This window comes from Temnothorax longispinosus, chromosome 7 (assembly GCF_030848805.1).
Source record: "Temnothorax longispinosus isolate EJ_2023e chromosome 7, Tlon_JGU_v1, whole genome shotgun sequence".
Classification (NCBI taxonomy): domain Eukaryota; kingdom Metazoa; phylum Arthropoda; class Insecta; order Hymenoptera; family Formicidae; genus Temnothorax; species Temnothorax longispinosus.
This window is the reverse complement of record NC_092364.1, coordinates 3,191,891-3,214,467: the sequence shown is the minus strand read 5'-3', so window position 1 is coordinate 3,214,467 and position 22,577 is coordinate 3,191,891. Positions and strand designations below refer to the sequence as shown.

The following is a 22,577-nucleotide window of genomic DNA, read 5'->3' as shown; positions in this document are numbered from 1 at the left end:
GGAGAAAGGACGCCCCCGATGTCGCGGTACCCCCTCGCGGTGTAGCGTTTGTAGGAGGACGACGACGACGACGATTCCCTTTGCGAGGAATAAATCCTGATGGGACAGGGTGGGGCATATTTACAACCTGGAAAGAGAGACGTGGAAGAGGAGGGAGGAAGAGAGGAACGGGGAACCCCGTTAGAAGGGGCACGAAAAAGAGGGCGATGGGAGTGAAGCATCCTCGACAATTCTAGGATACTCCTTGCCGGTATCCTGGGGTCCTTGCTGCACAAGGACCATTCTCTTCCTCTTCCTCTTCTTCAATGTACTCATTCCTGTACGGACGTCTTGTCTTTCTACCTCTCTTCTTTCCTCTCTCTCTCCTTGTCTCTCTTTCACCGCTCTCCTCTCTTTTTATCGCACGCCCGTCCTTCACCTTTTTCGTTACGTTCCGCCGATATATATATATATATACCTCTCCTTGTTCCTTTCTCCATCGGTTTCCTCTTTTATCGGACAGCCACCTTCGCGACGCTCTTCTTGCTCCTCGGGATCCTCCGCCGCCGTCCCTGCGACTCTTCAGTCTCGTTCCGTCCGCGTGCCCTTCTCGTTTACTTTACGAAGTGATCATGTATAGGATCAGATATCACCTAATCGCGATCCTCGGGATAGAGAAGTCTCTTGTAGTAACTGCACCCAATATGGTCTACTTCAGGTGCGAGAACTTTCACAAGATATTTGCTTGACTATTCTACGAAACGTTTGCTCGACACTATCGAGAATTTTAACACATCGGAAGAGTTTAATTTAGAGATTCGAGACAAAAAAAGGAGTACGAGGAAAAAAAGCAAATGGATAAAAGGGGGAAAAAATAGGAAAAAAGATAACAAAAAATGAGCTGAAATTTACAATGCCAATCAGAATTTTGTGCATTCTATCAGCAGTGCTACATCAACGGTGAAGAACGAATCCAGCGCTGAATGTTTCAAGTGGTATCACGCAGAGTGTGATTTCAATGGGGAAAATTCATATTTCCGATGCATTTGATGCGAAAATAATGATCAAAAGTCGTAATGTCCGTTTGCTCCTTCCGTCGGGGTACACGGATTACACAGTTTTTTTTATTATATGGACCATGACAAAAATTCTGATTTAATCCAGAAGTTTATGTTTATGGTATTAACTTCTCTTTTTGTCAGTCTTAAAAATTAATTTGAAAAAAATTGTGAGTCTGTCTGCTTCAAGATTAATCAACTAATTACGCATCTTTTTTTTATCACGTTCGTCATAATAGATTCTAGTATTCGCGAAATGTGAGGGCGCATCGCGCATTTTTTTCCCCCCCGGACGCCATTACGTTAAAAACCGATACAACGACAGCGAGATTTGAACGGCGCAATCGGCTTGATCTGGAGAGCAGGCAAGTAGCTAACTATTTTCCCTTTTCCTCTCCTTCCCTCCTCTGCCGCTTCTGTATTCCTCGGATTTTTCCGATATTCGCTTTGCTCTGTCATAAACAACGAAAATATTGGCTCCGTGGTAATAAATGCGCGAAGCATAAATTGGGAGCCGCCGTCTCACATAATTCTGCGTATAAATGTTAAGGTGAAATCGTCGAAAAGTTAATTTACGTGATATTTGATATTTTACACAGAATATGTCAAAATGAAATGTCTCGTGAAATGTTCACTTTTTAGTTAGACATTTTAATCATTCTCACACTGATATTGAACGAGAAAATCAACATCTTTCCTAAATATTATTTAACACTTTAGGTGACAAAAACATGCCTTGCAATCACACACTCCAAGTCTGTTATAAATCTTAAACTAAAGCTTAATCTTGTTTCTAGTTTAGCTTACAAAGTTTTAGTTTAGTCTAGAATTTCAGTTTATTTTATTTTAATCTGATTCTCTCTGCTGCCCCTCTCGAATTTTCCTTTTTTCACACGAGACCTCTTGTTTTATAAAATAATATTATTCCGTGATATTTCGAACAGTCTATGCCGATCCTATCATAATTCGACCTATCGGGATATTATTATGCTTCAAAACTTAGGAGAGAGAAAGTTATCTTATATTACTTGGAGTTATGTCAGTCAATATAATTTGTCTGTATAATTCCTAGACTAATAAACTTTACATTTAGACTCTAATTTAGATTAATAAACGTTCACGTTTAGCGTAATAAGCATTCCGCTTATGTTGTTGCTCGAACTGTCGTTAAATTTCGCATTATGAGCCTATTAATTATACAGGCTCGCAGCAAAAAATTATTCGCACGACCCCAAACGTGAACGTATCATATCGCCAACGGGAGATAAGTTATAACGCCGATAAAGGCGTCAGATAAGGCGCCATCGTTGATTGGATCACCGCGAGGAATCGATATCCTTCCTCTTCCGCCTCGTCCCACTTCCGCTCGGTCCTCTCTGTCTCTCTCTCTCTTACTTCCACGCACCTACGTACAGTTTACCTTCGAACACGTTCCCTCCTCTCTCTCTCTCTCTCTCTCTCTCTCTCTCCCCTCCCTCTCTCCCCCCTTTCCCTGGGCCATGGGTGCCGTGGGTGCCGTGGCTGCCTCCAATTTCTCCGTGACGGTCTCATGGAGGATTCTCGAGTGCCCTCTCATCGCCCTCCGGGCCATCCAGCCGAGCTCTGTCCGGCAGTCTCCATGCCAACACCCGCTCGATAAATTTATTGGTCGCTTCTGACACGACTGCCACCGAGTTGTGTCTCTTTCGCGTTCGCCAGCGAGCGTTCGCAGCGAGCGTTCTCGGCGTGTCCGGTCAGATATGCGAAAGATATGCGAATTGAGTCGTCCCCCGAGATACTCTCGCGTAGAAAGGAACCTGCAATTGCGGAATGTAGTTTTGCAGACGCAGCCGTTTCAGAAGAATATTAGACTTTAGATCGCGTAAGGTAAAAATGAAGATCATTGTTTTCTAATAATCGTTTCCTTCCCGCTCGTACATGATCACCATCAATTCGTAATAATCTTCCCGAATAAATAGTAGTACTCGTACTCGATCAGATTCGAGCATCCCCGATATTAAAAGAGATTCGTGACGATCGAGAAAAATCCGACTCCCCCTGTAAAATGGTAAATAAATTAGGAGCACGATCGCGAGAGTCAACACGTTACTCGCGCGTCGGCCGCCCCTTCTCCCGATGCTCCCCCATAAGTGTACGTTGATCACGAGGGTGTATGGGTGTACGCGTACATACCCATCTACGCATAATACATTCCGGGGTTACGTGCGCACACAGCGCGAGATGAAACGAGAGAGGGCGGACGGAAGAACCGCGGAATTTGGGGAACACGGAGGCGGTTAGCGCGACTGCTTTCTGATCCTGTTGGCAATGTTTCTCTCGGCGAAAATTGTAATGCACTCGTATAATAAAATCCCCCAAGATATATCATTTCATATTGCACGTATATTCCGTATATAAGTTAGATAATCATATTAAATTTAAAATATAACGTGCAAAATTTCGATACTTTATTAGCGGACTACCTGAATGTTACAATATTTTTATGTATTCTTATAAACGGTAGATAAAATAAAATATTTTAGAGTTCTTTACGATTGATTCCCTAAAGTTTTATACGAATCTATAAAAAATTGAACACGATCTGTCAGAGGTATCGCGCGTCATCGCAGCGTGCGAATTGATTACTGAATTCGAAAAAGGAGATACTTATAGGACGGTTTACGTAACGAGAGATATAGAAAAGCCGAGGGAACAAAGTTGGAGGAGAGGAGTCGTGTGAATCGACGACCGTGGAGAGAACTTCGAGTAGGAGTAAGAATACTTGCAGAGAGACGGAACGGAAAACCGTTCGAGGACGACCAGAAAGAGAGAGAGGAAGTGATAAGGAGGAAGAATTAGTTGGAGAGAAGTAAAGCAGAAAGGAACAGTGGAGGAGAAAAGCGGGAAGAGAGCACGGACGATCGAGTTACCAACACACTCTTGATACGTTTATTAACGCACGTCGCGCGTCGACGGGGATTCGCTGGCGCAGCATCCAGGATCAGCTGTGTGCGGCAGGCAGCCAAGCAGAGGGTCAAGTGTCCCTCCTTCTCTGATCTTCCCTCTTTTTGTCTCGCTCTCCTCTGTCCGTGCTCCGTTCTCCCCTGGCACTCCGCGACCCTCTTCCTCCCTCACTTGCCATCTCGAATGCCCTCGCGTCGCGACGGCGAAGGTAAAAACGCTCGGGGACAGAAATGCTCGCGCTTGCAAAACCGCGTCGCGTCGCTAAGCCGAAACGACGAGACTCTCAGATCGTCGAAAATTCTGTATACCTTTAATGATACGTTAGGCACGTAGATGTATACGTTAAGTGCTCCTTATCCGTATCTATGTGCGCTTCAATTTCGAGATATATATTAGAGAGGTGGGATTCCAATCTTTATGATTTTACGATTTGAAGGGACTTCGTTGATCAACAGCAGAGAAACGAAGCTTTAACAGCCCTTCTCGGAAGTGAAAAAATAAATATTGTTTAAATGTCGTGCAACATTAGGGCAACATGCGTAATACTTGCATTTGAAAAAAAGAGAGATATATATGTACAGGGTGATTATAGTAACTGAGCAGAGTTATAACTCTTTTCTGACAATGAGTCAAGAAAAAAATTAAATAGAGAAGTATTTATCGGTGATATTAATGCAATGTACTCCTGTAAGATATATGCGCATTGAATAATTACACTAATAGCAGTAGCTGCACTTGAAGTGAACACGCCGCGATTTAGAACCATTTTACCTAAATATAGATACAAAATCCGTATTTGGATCCAAAGGACATGATAATTACGCGTATTTATCGGTGATATTATGCAATTACGTCTGTAAGATATATGCGCATTGAATAATTACACTAATAGCAGTAGCTGCACTTGAAGTGAACACGCCGCGATTTAGAGCCATTTTACCTAAATAGATACAAAATCCGTATTCGGATCCAAAGGACATGATAATTACGCGTATTTCCGCTTTAACGGACGCCTGCAGTAAAGCGTTCGTTAAATGTAGATAGAATCGGTCACACAGAAACGAACGGGAACGAGTGGCTTCTCCCGTCCGTCTCTTTCGTGCCACCGCGGGACTCGTCCAGTCATCGATATCGAAACGCCAATTGGAAAGCTCTGCTGAATACTCACGAGCCGGTTGGAAATCGAAGCTTTTCCGCACTCGAGTTTCGGTTTCGCTGATTCCCAAAGCTCATCGAGGCGTAGATTGAATTGTTTCGACAAACGGCCGAACATTTAGCCAGGATACGGTTTTGAAATTGTTACCGTCGGATTGTCATCTATCGAAATAAACATGCGCCTATATAGGATGCTTTGGTCAACGTAATTTCAATATCGCCCATCACGATTTCGCTCGAAAATTGACATGTGATTTTCGCAATCGAGGGGATCAATATATTTGCAGCTAGAGAATGCGATAACATTTTACACAACGTAATCTTTATTAGTTTTTTGTATCTTTACGAAATATGAATTTTTTTTTATATGAAATACATTATTTACTGTTACGAGATCTATGTTAAGATTAGTTGACAATCGCGAACGAGACATATGTCCCACATCTCTCCGTATTTTTTTTTTAATAAATCTTCTAACGGATGATTCAATATGTAAAGCTTAATTCGCGAGAAGCGCTTTGTTTCTAACTGCTGATAATCTATAGAGACGCTGGCGCTGCGACTTTCTCGTTAAAGAAAAGCTGACTTTTTAAATTCATCACGATGTAACCGTGGATGGATTAAATTTAATATATTCAGCCATTGTAATAAACTAAATAAATATCTAAAGAGCAGCACGCGCATGTGCGCGCTGAGTTACATTCTTTCTTCGCGAAAATCAAGAAAACGTACAAGGAGAGAGGAGAGAAGAAGAGGGGAAATAAAGAGGAAGCGAGGAGGAATCTCGCGAATCGTTGAAAATAAATGCTGCCTCGGTTCTCGTCTCGTCTCATTTCGTTTCATTCCGTTTCGTTTCGTCGAGGCGCTAGGAGAGCCGCCTTCGAGAGACTCCATTACCGCCGTCGGTTGGAAGGAGACCGGAAGTGGGGATGGAGAAGAAATAAGAAAGTGAAGCTCCTGGAGTCGTGGCCGGTTCGTTTCTTCTCTGCGGTGCAAAAGTATGCACGAATGCTTGTACGAAAGAACGGAGAGAAAACGCGTGAGAGAAAAACGAAGCCGAGGTCAAAGACGAAGACGAAGATGAAAACGAAGACAACGATGAAGATGAAGGCGAAGACAAAGAAGAAAACGAGGAAAAAGAAGAAAAAGCTAAAATATTATCGTGAAGCAGGAGGGTGGTATAGAGGGACGGGGGGCGGGAGGATGATGCGTCGAGAAGCGCGGGGAAAAAATTACTGCCTGCCTGACTAACTGGCTTCATAGAGGAAAAGCCTTTTTATATTTTGCACACATGCATCGCGAGCACGCGGTGGTGGCCTCAAAGGCGCGCCTTCAGCCGCGGGTTCCATCGATCCTCCCCCTTCCCCTTCGTCTTCTCCCGCTCCGTGTGCCCCGCAAGAGTGGTGGGCGGAACAAAGCCACCGGAAATCGCCCGAGTGGTACTTTGGCCTGGTGGTGGCGCCATCTTGTACCATTGGGTGCTGAGTTTTATGGGGGAGAAACGTGTACGCATTGTTCTTGCAGCCCAGGTAGCTCGTAGATGCGGGCTCTCTCTCCTCTCGTCCCCCTTCCATCACCCTTTTTACTTTCTTAGCGTTGCATGTAAGCCTCGCCGGTCGGATTTTGAGAAAAAAGAAAGTTTTGAAATTAGAGAGTTGATAAATAATTATTACGTATTTTATAAGCATCAGCGTAATCACCGCAATTGCAGTGTCCTCAATGATGCCTTCTAACTCGATAAATTTCGAGCGAGGTGATTTTATATGACGCTGCACGAAATTGCCCTTAAATTGACCGAGACGATTGATTGCATCGATTGGTCCCGCATCTGAACCATCTTTCGCGTCAAAATATGTTTGTCGAACTCCGTCTCTGCTGACTAGATAATTTTCTTTTTTATATAAGTTAGACACATTTGAAATTGCAGCACGATTAAATCCGATTAACGAGGAAGTAAATCTATTGAACGATCAAACATAACATGACCTTTATTTTCTCGTTTCTCAGAGGATAAGGCACAAATTCGCAGCTAAAAAAATATATGATTCAATAATTTGTCCATCATGTACGATGGAAAATTAAAGAATTCCAACTTGTCCACGTCTCCCATCGATAAGAGATGCATAAAAGGAGGACAAGGTGGAGAGAAAGAGAACGTTTATGTAGCCTACGCCTTTTACTTACACGTGTTGTACAATATTTACCTACACCCACCATAAGCATATAAGATCGGGAGAGAATTGCTTTCATAGGAATAATGTGTACATAAAAGAAAAACGGTTGGCGATTTCTAAAAAAAAGAACGGAGGTCAAGGTTTAGTCCGTCCCCCTTTCCCTTCTCCCTTGCATATTAATTATTGAGAATACGCGTTCTCAATGCAATCTAATTCATGGCAATATTTATTAAGGGATTCTAATTCGGATATATTTTCGGATGTACTTTCGTTTTTGTTGCCGCTCGACTATCCTGAAAAATCAGTTTGTTCACGATGCTCAACATAGATTAGTGCTTTGTCAAAATTAATTCGTGTAGCAATAAGTTAATCACAAATCAGACTGCTTTTTTATGAATAAATTATTTTATAGGAATAGGAATATAATACACCCTTTTTGTACTTCGCAAATTAATTGGTTCATAATTAATAAATCTGTATCGCATTCGTTTGTTAAAGCACTAACCGAAAACCCCCGCTTTTTTTTTAATATAATATATACGCTTTAATCTTTATTTCTGCATGAAAAGCGATATCAAGTTTCCAGCACGTTACTCGTTCATTTACTTTAAATATGGCTGAAAACAAATTTTTTAAATAGTATTATGCATATAGTATGATGAAAAACGTTTCAAAAATCTGGCATTGTAATGTTTCTAATTATATCTATAACAATAAGTCACTTGAAATTTTATTTTATGTATCCAAATATCGTTTCTTTTTCGATCCCACCGAGAAATCGTGAAATAAAAATATCGCTTTATTTATATAAAAGACAAAAACTCGTGAACTGAAATAGAAATCGTAAAATAAAGTTATCTCGTATTAAGAAAACGCTAGAAAAAACGATAACGTAAAGACAAGTCCATCATTGAAGTATCGAGAGATAAGGGATAGACTCGCGAATACCATTTACAAGCTCGATATGAACAAAAGATGCAGCCAAGGGGGAGAACGTAGCTATATATTGTGGCAGGTCGAACGTGGACGGGTGGACGGGAAAGTGTAATTTCAGTTTGAAACAGGAACGGGAGAGGCCGACCCACATCGAGGTTTTGAGTGTTTGTACTGCTGACGCGGCAATCCAATCCAATCCAATACCCATAGCGAGTAGGTACCCCACTGTAGCCACGTATATACGTACATATGAACGAATCGTCTTTCTTTCTCGGGCCTTGATACCTTTCCGTCTGGCCTCCAATACAATTTCGAGCCTCCGGCTCGAGTCGGCGGAAGTTCCGTCTCTCGTAACTGGACGCACGCCATTTTCCCCCGTTTCTAATGATTCTCCAGTCACTCAGCTGTACGTGGCACCGATGATTTATTTTGGACAAACGTCGATTTTATTGTCCTTGGATACGTACTAATTATGTTTACTTGGTACATAGAAAAATAATCTCTCTCCAACGGCAATTGAACTACAAAATATTCCGCGATATATCGCGTATAATTATATTTATTTAAGTTTAGCACATCAATAGAGAAGTTTAAGGGAAGTTCTTTAATTTGGAATCTCTTATACAATACACCTTGAGAAGAAAAATATTTCAACTATTTCTCTAAAATGTTATAACCAGAAAAGAATCCCTTCTCTTTCCCGCCGTAAAAATAAAACTGTTCTTAAGTTATCATATTATCTATACTTTGCGATCTTAGTTTTTCTTCACTTGAAAAACATTTTTGTTATAGAGATTACAGCACTAATTTAAAAATATTGCAGAAGTTTTCGAAAATGTAAAATTGTTTAAATAATTAACGCGATAAATTTCGGCGAATATATACCGTATGCCGAAGATCTAATTACCTACCTACCTGAGCACGTACTTCGGTACATACGGAATATAGTTCGGTACGTATGAATTTGGTTCGCGATAGGGTTGAAACGAGTCGAGCAACGCCGGCGCGGGCCGACTGTAACGGTGCGTTATTATCATAAACGCAACAATAACGAGGGATGATCCGACGTGTAAACTGTTAAACCCTCCTTCCTTTCCCCTATCGGAGGCTGTGGGTGAGGATTACCGTTGGGGGTCGGAATTGTTGGGCGCGGGCCGCATGGAATCTACGGGGGATGTTATTGTTGCCACGAAAGAATGAGAGGAAACGACGGGGTGGAAGAGAAAGGGTAACAGATTCTCCCTTTCTCTCTCTATCTCTATCCGTCTCTGTCTCTCTTTCTTTCTCTCCCTCATAGATACGGTATAGGAGTCTATAACTGGTATTCAAACGCGTGAGATCGCCCCTTCGGCCTTCGATGATATCGACGGTGTTTGCCGACTCCTATTACGAGCTCGATTGCACCAAACTATACGATTATCGTGCGTCAGTGATAGCCTTTGTACGCAACGGCCGCTGAATCCCCGGGGGTTAAAGAGTTACGCCACTTCGCGCGAATGCCGCTGGCGTCGAAGTACGTGGTACCGCGGTGACAAAGCGACGATAGCACCGAGCGAGAAATCGCCGGACAATACAGAGTGTTCTCTCGGGCCAAGCCCCGACGCCTCCTTATTCGAACCCGCGAGTTCTCCGGTCAATTCTTGCGTCGATTTTTCTCGCGGGCGAACACCGAAGAAGATTGTCGTCTATCGTCATCCTCCGATCTTACACGTCGCGCATCGTATAATCGAGTTCCAACTTAAAGTTCCGTCAAAGTAAGCTTTACTCGTTAGATATTAATTAACTGAAGAATGCGCGCGCGCGCGCGCGAAATTAATTCAATTAAATTTGACGTCCCGCCCGTAGCGACACATCAAACAAACGCGATGCTTTCTCTTATTCCGGATTCCCCTCTGAGCGCAACCGTAAAGCCAGCGACTATCTCGCAATTCAAAACGCGGCTCTTCGAGAGCTATGAATATTCAAACGTGCAGGAGGAGTCGCGGATCGGCGCGCGGCGACGCGCTGTTTTGTCCTTTTGTCAGCGCGATCATTACATCTCGCTACCAATTTTTCTATCGACTCGCGAGAGAGATGCGCGCGAGGGCATATCTGACGTTTTCGAGGACGGCAATATTGGAAATGTTTAAACCGAAAGCGATATAAGCATTGAGATGCCGTGCGTGCCTACCCCGCTCTCTCTGCCCACTCGTCGAAGTGCGCTTTCGAGAATCCCTTATTAATGATGGGTCTGGTAGCGCTATTATGACGTTTCACGGCGCGGGCGAGTGCTTATCCAGTGACGTTACCAAGTCCTAACGCGCGCTGCATATTATTTGGGAGCTAGGGACACGCGCCGGCACGCTCCTATTCATCTAGGCGGCTATATTGCGCCTGCCCGACCCCCTTTGCTCTTCCCCCCGACCCCCCCTTGCGCGCCCCATGTTAATTATTGAGAATAACTACGCGTTCTCGACGCAACTAATTCGTGGCAATATTTATTAAGGGGTTAAAATCCTAAGCCGGATATACTTTTCGGGCCTTTATTGCCGCTCGGCTATTTCCATACGCGCAAATATATATGCGGACCTCTTCCCCCTTGCGTATAGCTAACGTGCCCGCCTACATTTGTTTCCAGGTTATCGGAGCGAGTACCAATCGGGATCGGGATCGGGATCGGGATCTGGATCCGGATACGGCGGTTACAACAGCGCCGGTTCGAGTCATATGCGTGGACCATGGGGATCCGGTTATACTGGCATGCGCCAGTCGAATTACCCGCCTTCGGAGTATCAGCATCATCGTAATCATTACGATAATCACCGTCAGCAATCCTTGCGGAACAACAATTACCAGAACGCACAGCATGGCTACCACAGTCAACGAGGGGTATGGTTTTTTAATTTTTATCACATCCCAATACGAGCTATCGTAAAAAGAGAATTCTTGATGGAGGTCAGATAATATGCTCGCTAAATTAAGTAAAAAATATCAAATCAAATATGGATTGGAAAATTGAAGTTAAGAGTTAACGTATGGTAAAATCGGGGAAAGTGTGACGCGCAAAAGAGATCGAAGTTAATCTCTACCGTCGTTTCATTATTTAATGTAAATTGTCTTTCGATATTTTTCTAATTTTATTGTTAATTGATTAATTGTAAATTTATTGTAAATGTGACTTTGAAATCAAAAAGATAAAGAAAGTTTAATAATCGTTTTGTAGAATAAAGAAAACTGTAGCACCATTAAAATAGCACGATAGCTTTAGTCGAGATGTTGCTTATCTCATGTTATAGAATTACTCGTCGACTCGAGGAGGAGGTGGAGGAGGCCACCGAGATGCATGGCGACGATCGATGTAGACGTTCAAGTAAGAGGTCGACTAATTTTGTCGCACGTCACATAATAGTTATAAGAATTAATTCTGCAAAGAATCACCACGCATAATTATGTCTAATTAAGATTTAAGGATCATTGTCAAAGTACGCGTTCTAAAAGAGAGTGCGTTAATTCGTAAGCAGTACAGAGAGAGGCAGGTCGGAGTACTCGGTGCAATAAAAGCGCGATTATCGGCGGCAGCGTTCTCGAGCACCGCGTTTTTTGAGTACTACATTCCGAATGCTGCAGGACACGTATTACGGAACTTTTCGGAATAGATTCCGATTAGGATTGTTTATTTTCTGGATTTCCTTTGTGTTTTCTAGAGAAAAGCGGAATAATTCCGATCGGAATCCATTCCGAAAAGTTCAGTAATACGTGGCCCGATGTCTTTTCTAACGTGATGACATAATTTTCAGAAATATTTTTATTTCTAATTTTGTGGAGGACGTGTAAAAAAATATCAGTGTTTAAATATGCATGCAATATGCCTCAAAAGTCACGAGGTTTTTGATTATAAATTTGATGGCAAACCTCGAAGAAAATTTTCTGCGAAGTTTTGTCTTGGCAACCATCATCGTTGATTTTTTAGATGTCATGACAGCGGAATGACAATTTTATTAAAGTACAATTTACTCGAATTCACTAGAAAAGGAAATTTTAGTGTCCACGCAATATCTATGTTTTTTCTATCAAATTTTCACTCTAAAACATTCCATTTTATCGGAAAATTCGTAACTGAGAGAAAACCCGCAAAACCTGGTATAGCATACATATATAGGTATCTGCTACACTTGTCGAAAACGATCCATGATGTAAAAGATAATTCATATCACGAATTAAAGCCACGTCACATGAAAAAAAAAAACGTGAGCCAAAGGACCCCGCAACGGTCATGGGGGGTTTTGGCTCCCAGTCAAATTTAACAATAATGTAGGATAATTTAGTTCATAAAATGCTGATGAAAAGTGTCTATAGGCAAAAAGCCCAAAAATGGACAGTTTCCGAGATATAAGTCATTAAAGAGTGGAAAAATGAGAGTTTCAGGTTTCAGCTAATGGCAGTTTGCAACAGGTTTTCAAAACGTTTTTCTCTAAAATGCTTAGTTTTTGAAAGAAAAGGGGTGGGCGGGTGATCTCAGACACCCGGTATATGTTGCATACATGTCATTCGATGCAATGACATTATATTATGTATGGTTTGATCATTGACTTGACTATGTGAACACGCATACTGTGCATAAGTATAATTCATTCAGCAATCAAGTAAATGTTTTAGTGAAAGCATGGCATTCAGCCTGTTGCAAACTGCCATTAGCTGAAACCTGAAACTCTCATTTTTCCACTCTTTAATGACTTATATCTCGGAAACTGTCCATTTTTGGGCTTTTTGCCTATAGACACTTTTCATCAGCATTTTATGAACTAAATTATCCTACATTATTGTTAAATTTGACTGGGAGCCAAAACCCCCCATGACCGTTGCGGGGTCCTTTACGCAACAAACGATCAGTCTAGTGCTGTCAAGAATGACGGATTAAATTGTATAAAAATACATTCGATCACGATATTTTTATTAATTAAGTTATACTCTGTTTCTTATTTACTATGATCTTTTTAAATAAACTTTTAAAATAAACAGTACATTGCATGATAATGATACATCAGGTATCGTTTTCGTGTTTATAGTTGTAGAAGCCTATCTCGTTTGAATTTAATTCAATCGGACGTTTTTCGTCGCTTATTTAATCAGGTTGAACGTTTATGGTCGCGCGGTTGTAGTTAAAACCGATAGGATTATTCGTATCTGACGATTAGAACGGGTACGTTGACGAACGTATAATTTGTGGATTGTATATTAATGGTTAACGCAGTGAAATATTGGCTGAATTAGGGGTACAAGCGCCGTCGCATTGAATTTCGCATGCGAAACTGCGGCGCGCAGTGGCGCGTGCTAAATGCAGTGCCGGAATTTAGCGATACATCGATGTGACACCGATTAGCCAAACAGGCATTCGGAATTTCTCACTCTGTATTGAAATACACGATATTTCCTTAATGAAGGCTGAGCAATGATTATTTACACTTGTCCATAAATTCCTACACTTTTTCCTACATTCCTCGCAAAATCGCAAGTTCTAATATATTAATCCTCAGCAGGTATTTGGAATCTTTTAGACATTGCTTATAATTAATAACGGATATAAAAAGATGTAGCCTTATATAAGCCTGCATGGAAAATAAAAATAAATAAAAATTTCAGATAACTTAAATAATTACCGATATTAATAAAAAAAAAGTGCAGACAATTTAACGGAAATTAAATTCGCGAAAAATACATTGCTCGGTATTTAGACGGATAGAAGAATCCTACTGTCCGTTTTTACGTTATAATTTGATATTTTAATTCTTTTTAGCGACTCTTTTTCGGTTAATTAGGAATTTATGGACCGATAGATTTTTCGGATTATAAATCGCGTACGCTGGAAGGACAAAGACGCGTCTCTTCGCACGGTGTTCGACGTTATCGCGGTTTCGTTATTGTCCCCTTGATGAATTAAAGCTCTATCTGCACCGAGATCTACCCTACGCTAGTAGTTGCGGTCGCTTATCAGATACGCCGCGCTCTCTCGATTCCTCTCTCCATTGTCCGGAACTCTCTGAGCGCGGCGGGGCTTGCATTGTCGAATATAAGTCGCCTCAACGTGCTTATATTCGCATGATCGTTGCGCGAATCTGATTTGGAAGGAGACCGTAGAAGGGGCGTTAAGAGCTTTAAGAATTTACTCGGAAATTTTTGTAAACTTCGTAAAATCTTCATATAAAATTTTAGTCTACTTTTAGTATTTTTTTCCCAGTACATACATAATTTCTTATACGTATAATATTCATACGGAACTTTACTAAGACGTTATGGAGAATTCGTAAAGATGCGCGGAATACAGAAGTTAGAGCCGCACGCGGCAAACATACCCAGATTCCGACGACAATATACTCGCGAATTTCGATGATGCGCGCAACGAGAAGGTAAGAAGAAAAAGGAGACGGTGAGCAGAAAGAGAACTTCGGTGCGCGTAACTAGAGGCGGTTGAGTTGGGCGGTTGAATCGCGAAGTAGAAGGCAGTGAGGACTCTTGGGCGCACATGGAAAAGAAGGTCCAGGTGCGCCCTCGCCTCACGCGATCGCGATGACCGCACATCGAAGTTCCTCTTCTACCTTTTGTCTCTTTCTCTCTCTCTCCTCCTCCTCGTTCCCTTTGCTCTTTTTCTCTCCCCTTCCTCTTCTTCTCTCCGCGTTCCCGTCTCATTTCATATATGTACGCGCGCTCGCGTAGGAATACGCACGAGAGAAGCGTGCGTACGGCGCATTGCCGACTAACGTAAAAACGCGCCGTGCACTCGTGCACGGACGCAGGCATCTAAAGCTTGAAGAACGTAAAGGGGGGCCTCGGCTGAAGAGCCGTTGCGCGAAATGGATGGTGGATGTAAATGCCAAGTAGCCAAGTGCACGCCGCCTGCGGCTTTCTTCTACCTTCCCGCTTCGCGTTCCCTCTTTCTCTCTCTCTCTCTCCCTCTATATCCGAGAATAACGCTGTGCCACCGTTTGATAAGTAGGCATTGCCCGAGAATCGTTTGTAAGACGGGATGCGAAACCGCGCGGAAAGATCAAGCAGCTGCCGATAATTCTTTTTATTTTTCTCACTTTTTTTTCATTGTTTTTTTAAGTGGCACGACTGCAGCGGTACGACGAAAGACGCTCCTTCTCGGTTTTCTCCGAGGTTCGATTATACGCTCCGTCTTCCAGAGACACGATTCGCATCGTCTTCGAAAGAATTTCTTTTATCGCGGTCCTATTTTTGATATAAATCGCCACAATCCGTATTATCTTCCTCTGTATTTTAAGGTTGACATCTAATACGAAAGCGCTAATCGCAGTTCACATCCGTTAGCCCGTTATAGAAATATTCTCCGCAATTTTGAACACAATTAAAAACATGAGCGCTTTTAATTAATATCGTGACGAGCACAGAAACGAGGTTTTCGATTTTGATTTTACTTATACTATATACGTATGCACGTAAAGCGAATCAAGATGAGCGGAAGAGAAGAACACTCTCGCTGGTAAAAAGACCGGTGGCGGTTCTAGTGTTGAACAGAAATAGAACGACTGAAACGAGAGGGACGTTACACGCGATATTTAATATCGCTGTCAACGTTAATACGACCGTCAGATAATGCGGCGCTGAGGAGGACCCGTGTGCATCTCGCTGGGGAAACCGGTGGGTGGTCGGGTCCGCATGACGGGTCACGGAAAGGTGAGTGAGCCCCTTCGTGAGCGCATCTCGTTACCGGCGACGAACCGGGGACGGGCTCCATAAGCACCGCGATGACGCAGCACCAGCTCCTGGTTACCTCTGTCCATTGTTCTCCCCGCATTTCTTCTCAGCTCGTGTTCAAGTGCTCGAGAGCTCAATCGCTACCCACCCTCGAAGCCCGGATCCCTCAGCGTCGTACTTTTAAACGTACCCTCGCGCGCGCGAGCGCGCGCGCACCGTATACAAATGTCGGCTTCTATTCGATTTCGCGCACAAAGCGGCCGGTTCAGCACAGTCACCGCGACAGATTCGTCAGATTCGCTCTATGAATCTCTCCCGTCTCGAAATTTTTCGTATTTAATATTGTCGGTTATCAACAGAATTTAAGAGCGAGCTATAGGCGGACGAGGGTAGCGTTTAACGGACAATGAGGAAAAATATCTACGAAAGTAATGATTCTACTAGTCGGTACCTTACAGTACTGTTATTTAAGATTTAAAAAGCAATATCTCTCTTTCTCTCTCTCTCTCTCCCTCTGAATTAATTTGCATTTGATTTGAATTAGGATTTTATTGCATAAAAATATTCCATGAACCACCCCTGGCGTTTATAACGTGACTTCATTTTCGTGACATATTATTTTTATTTATCTAGATTTTCTATTATATTGATACGCAGATTTCAAAGAAATCAAATTATTAATAAAAAATGTTGAATTATTAAATAGATGCTATAAATGGTTAGAATAAAATTAATATGATGCTATGGTGTATTTTTAATAATATATGTAATTTGTAATTATTTGGATTTTTATTAAATTAGATGGTTACAAAATGTCACGAAAATTGAATTATAAATATTATGTTTATTCACGTGACATGTTCATCCGAAAATGTCTCGATTCAAAACGCGAATAACACAATCGTTATGCAAATTCAGAACCGACACGTTCGCACCCTTTGATTTCGCGAAGAAACCGCTCGATCGGCAAATCGGCACGAATAGTAAATAACACAAGCGAACTGACAAATTTGTATACTATTCACGCAATCGCGCATAATCTTAAAAAATCATGAATAAATACCTGGTAAAGTTGTCCACTCCGTGGTTGTTCCGTCGTCACCCGATGTCTCCCCCGACCGCCTCCTCCTCTTCTCAGAATCCTTCATCGTTGCATTCACACACAGCACAACACTCGCGAAAATATAGTTAATTACAATTATTGATACAAATTGTAATAAAATAATCGCGACACTTTCTACGGCATTCCCGTTTAAATGATTTCGTTTTATTACGATAGAATAATAAGAAAAAGATGCGAAAACTGTAGGAAGCTGCAATCCGCCTGATATTTGTAACGTTTCACAAATTGAATCAACGAATTCCGAATCGCGAAAGGTTTCAACGAGTCATCGATATAGAAACTAGAAACGTTGTTGAAACGAAAAGCACCGATATAAAAATGAGTTTATACTGTGTGCTTCTCAAATATCAAAGGGATTAATGCGTTCAAAAATTAAACTGATCGCGATGTTGCTCGAATCGGAATCAATTCGAGAAATACGCGTTACATTATTATTAAACGGCCAGTTTATCACGGCGTTTCATTAATTGATTTATTTAATCCGTATTATATTATTCCGCGTTATCGATCTCAAATGCCGAGTAAATTATACATTTAAAATGATGAAAAATTCGAAGTCTCGCGTCGCGAGACACGTACGAGTTCGAGCATCATTATGGAATTAATAATCGTTTTGATTAATTAGCAAAACAATATAATCCCTGTGTTTTATTATTTCGATTTTAAATGAGTAAATCGTGCAAAATGTTTATTTCGATAAACGAAACACAGTTATGTTCATAAATCTGTGACTGTGCGAGCTGAGAATCGCTTTTCGTAACGATTGTAAGATTTATGGCGTTTGGTATCATCTCATTCTTATCGCGATCACGTTTTCCGAAAAATAACGCGAAAATACGCGGAGCGTCGCGCGCCGCTAGCTGCTCGCTCGAGTGTCTAAGGCCGAGTGATAGCGCGTCGACCTTGCGTGTCGATAATAAGGCCGCGTTCCACGTACATACCCCCACCCCCACCCATACAGTTTCGGTGCCAAAATAATATTCAACGTATACCACGGAATAAGTAAATTCCGCTAAATAATCTATCCGTTGCGTTTTAAATATTCCTCGCGATAAGTGGGCCCTTATTTTCGCTTTCTCTCTCATAGACTCGTTAATGACTTACCCGTATCTTACAATTAGATATCTTAATTGTTGTAATAAACGGTTTATCTCGCGATTTATGTACTTTGCGCATTTAAAGATTCATGGGTGGTCATCGATCGCTTACAACAGAAATCTCATACGATTTATTCTTTTGAAACCGAATAAGAATTACAAATTAATGCTTCGTGATAATAACGAGTAATAATTATTTTTTAAATAATGTTTTAATTTAAATATATATTACATCGCGCTTCGGATTTCTCGCGGATTTAAATGTAACGGATTTAAAGAAATGTCTTTTTAATACGTATTTATTTAATCCGTATATATTACTCTGCGTTATCGATCTCAAAATGTCGAACAAATTACATTTACAACGATGAACAATTCGAAACGCGTTGCGAGACACGTACGAATTCGGTCGTCATTAAACAACGATTTTTTTAAACTATATATAACGATATTTTTCGTACATAATATCTTTTCAAGACCTAATAAAAGAAGCAAAAATCTAAATAAATTCTAGCTAATTAGTTCTCTAGTTTATTTCTTATAATAGATCGTTCGGAATTAATAGACTTATATTAAATCTGGCTTCTCCGCTAATAAGCTCCGAATCTTGCGAACAGTTCGAACATTAGAAAATCTAGATTGTTTTTATAACAATAAGAATTGCCGTGCGATCATCGTATTCTGATAATTAACGCGCGCGACTGTAATTAATCTTTTTTTCACGAGTGTTGTGACAGAAGAAGAAGAAGAGAAGGAGAAGAAGGAAGAGGAGAGACCTAGGAGGCATCGGCGAAGCAACCATCAGGTAATTTATTCTTTATAACTTGCGGTATTAATTATTCCTGCGTGACAGCGCAGTCATCCTGCATCATAGAACTGCGCGTATCAAATGATCTGCATTTCCTTCAATATAACGCGTAGTATATTATACTATTTATAAAAAAAAAATACGTGCAGTAGAAATATTGAATGTTAAAAAAAATTTCTGATATAATTCAGTTTTCGTTAAACATCGTCATTCTACGAAAGTATTAGTATCCTAAATGAAACAAAAGAATATCATCAATTTTTTACAGTTTTTAATTTTTAAAGTACTGAGGTTTATTTTAATTTTCTGTTGACATATATTACAATGCCCTTTAGACACATTTACGGTTTTATAATAAATACAGATGTCCATGCATGATGGGGAAAATGTACACAATCGGAGGAGATCGATAGTTATTATTCATAATTTGTCAATTTTGAAAATTGGCCGCTTTAGATCAACGATCATTTAACCCTACGTATCTCTGTATCCCTGAATTGATGTCGATATCGCGACAGGGGGTAAGATGAATCTCCACTTTCGTTAGTATCAACGATACAGACGACTGGTGGTTGAATGGGAATATCGAGGCAGCAAAAATATCGATACTTCGGCAGAGCGTGGTGTTAGCTCCCTATACTTTTTCGGCCTATCTAAATAATCAATTCGATCGATAGAGAGAGAAAGAGAGAGGAGATTGCGGATACCGAACGCCGACGGGCTGTACCGTGTGCCGCCGCGACGCAGGGCATCGCGTCTGACTCCCATCTCGCAGGCCCCCCCGCGACGTTTCCCGCGCAGGGCATCCGCCCGTCGATAATGTCCCGCACCGTGTTACAGGACAGGGCCCCACCTGCGAACCCGCTCCCGATCCGCGGTTGACCTGACCCCCCGTGCGAGAAAAGGGGCCCCACCGCGTCGACGACTCCTTGACTCCGGCCGGTCCAGTCTCGCGGAAATAACGACACTCTCTCATTCACGGAAAACGCCTCCGAATACCTTCGCTACTCGTCTTCGTCATGGGGCTCGGGGCCCGCCGTCGCCCCTGGTGGGCCGCAGGCGCTCCGTGTGTGGGAACCGCGCGCGATATTATTCTCTCTCCGCGCATTCGTCGCACGTTCGTCGAGTGGCCTCTCGTCTCTCTCTCTCTTTCTCTCTTTCTCTCTTTCTCTTCCTTTCCTTTTCTCTTTCTCTCCGGATGGGTCCGACACGTTGATGGGTACATACGCACCCTACGTTCGAGCACAGAGAAAAGGAGAGAGAGAGCGGGAGAGAGCGAGAGAGCGAGCGAGCATTGGCATAATTTGACAAAAGCCGCGAGTGCGCAGCGCGCCTCTGTGCCAGCCGCTCGATAAACAATGTGCCATCGTGTACGCGCCAATGGAGCCACGAGTGCCACGCCAGGCACAATGCCATCTTATGACATTTTTCGAGCCAACCGTCTTCTCGTCCTCGTCCTCGTCCTCGTCGCCATCGCCGTCGCCGTCGAGCCGTGGAGCTTAATCGCTCGTTAGACAGGCGACGGGCTTTTGTGCTCTCGCAACTGTTTTTCCGATTGCCGCCTGCTGGCTGCTGGCTGCTGCTTGCCTCGCTTGAATCGGCAAGAGGGGGAGGGAGAGAGAGTACTCGATCCCGCGGGAGATTTCTGCATGTTCGTTGAATTTAGATCCCTTCAATGCGACCCGATCGCTATAACGTTTATTTGTTCGTTTATGGTGGGGGAGGGGGTGAGGCGACTTTCGCGATAGTGAAATAAAATTACAAGAGCGTTGCATATAAAAAACAAAGCTTCCTCTATGAGGAAACAATAATGATGATACTTTTCTAACAATAATAGTGACGATATTAATAAGAATTATAGTAATAGGTGAAACATAATTATTGCGAGATATAGACTAAAATTTCTATGTAAATGAAGAACGAAAATGAGAGAAAGAAAAAATAGCTATACTTAAAGAATTAACTTAAAATTAAAGAACAGGCTGTTCTTATCCTAGGATTTATTGCGAAAAAGCAATGACGTTATCTCAATCAGTTCGACGAGTTATTTTTATATCATAAATGACACCTGTTTCATTTTCGTATAATTCTTCCATTGTATTATAATCATATTATCGCGTTACAATCACTCGGAACCTTGTATGAAATGACATTAATTAAATTCTAATAATTAATTATTAAACCTTGTGCCACGTTGCAGCATAATCATAATATAGTACAAATCGTGACTACAATGCACGATCATTGCAGAAATATTATATAAAAATGAGATACGTGTGTATTGTCATCGAAAAAGAACTCGAGTGATCGTACTCGTTCGGACAAATACAAGTGCGCGCTGATCCAGCTTCCGCATTGAGAGAAAAGAAGCTTGTCATCACCATAGATTCGTCACGATGACGCAAGAGATGCGCCTCGCCGGCGAACTGTCCGTCTCCGCGATGTCCAGGATTTTAATCAACGGGGTAGTGTCGTTTCTGCGACCTGCCGACTCGACGTTGCTATTTTCGGCGTCAAATCAATCGGGATCGCTCAGAACAATCGCTCGTCTCGGCGGCCGAAGAGTCTCGGTCAGTAGGTGGAATGTCCCGAAACGTTTTGTCTCGTCCGGAGAAAGAGAGAGAGAGGGAGAGAAGAGAGAGAGAGAGAGAGAGAGCGTCCCTGCCACCCACGCCGGGCTCGTTCTCGGGGCGTATCCGTGGGGCGTTTACCCGGCGGTGGAGTAGGGGATCCATCATAGGCGGAGATCTTCCCACCAACGCGTTCCCTTCCTCGTCGCGGTCCACGCGGCCGGATGGTACGCTCGCGCATATTCGATCGCGAGAGAGTATGCGGACATTAACGCTCTCCCCCGCGGAAGACGGGAACCCCCTACGTGGCTGGGCTATGTGGTACGGCTAATGTCTTCGTTTTTCCTTGCGATCGTACGTCATCATCGGTCCGTCACCGCCGGAAGAAGTTACGCGACGAAGCGCCGTGGCTTTTTCTCGGTTTTTTTTTCTTTTTCGGGCTGATATTCTCCCGCGATTTTCTCGATAGTACGATATTTCGCTGTGTCAAAATGACTGTCCGTCTCGGTGTCGTATTTGTTAAAAATCTTGCGGAAGTTGGAAGATATAGTGGCAAGTTGATCGGACGCTATTAGCTTTCAAAAATTAATAAATATATCGCTATAATTATAATTATCTACATGTTGTTACAAGCTTGTTTTATTCTCGAATTAAACGAAGCTTTAAGAGTTGTTATCGTCATTAATTTATGTAATAGGAATAAATTTCCGTGAAAATTGCCTATGGAAGAATGCATCTCACTCGTTCTGATTATACGTACAGATTGATTAATTCGTGAATATTGTGCTGTCGAAATTAAATTATCTTTTTATTATGAGGTTGCGATATGATTTTAAACAGACTTTGTCTATTTTCATTTTTAGTCTTTTACGATATAAATATGATAATCCAAAAGTAAATGTTTTTTAAACCGTGAATCTTAATAGTTAAAGTGAGTCTTTTAATTAAAGTATTAACGTTATTCCGATTTCTAGCATAATTTAAGTAATAACTTACTATTGTAAAAATTGGAGCTTATTTCTGGATTTGTAGATTCGGGATT

General features: G+C 41.9%; 1 protein-coding gene across 1 annotated transcript in view; it reads left to right on the top strand.

The window, feature by feature from the left end:
- Window positions 1–13,664, top strand: part of Rat1 (5'-3' exoribonuclease 2 Rat1) — a 30,403-nt gene extending 16,739 nt beyond the window's left edge. Inside the window, exons 16-17 of the mRNA XM_071783009.1 lie at window positions 10,863–11,113; window positions 11,521–13,664. Coding sequence (XP_071639110.1) covers window positions 10,863–11,113; window positions 11,521–11,586 — 317 coding nt within the window. The 3' untranslated portion in view covers window positions 11,587–13,664. The remainder of the gene's footprint in view (window positions 1–10,862; window positions 11,114–11,520) is intronic.
- The last annotated feature ends 8,913 nt before the right edge of the window (window positions 13,665–22,577 follow it).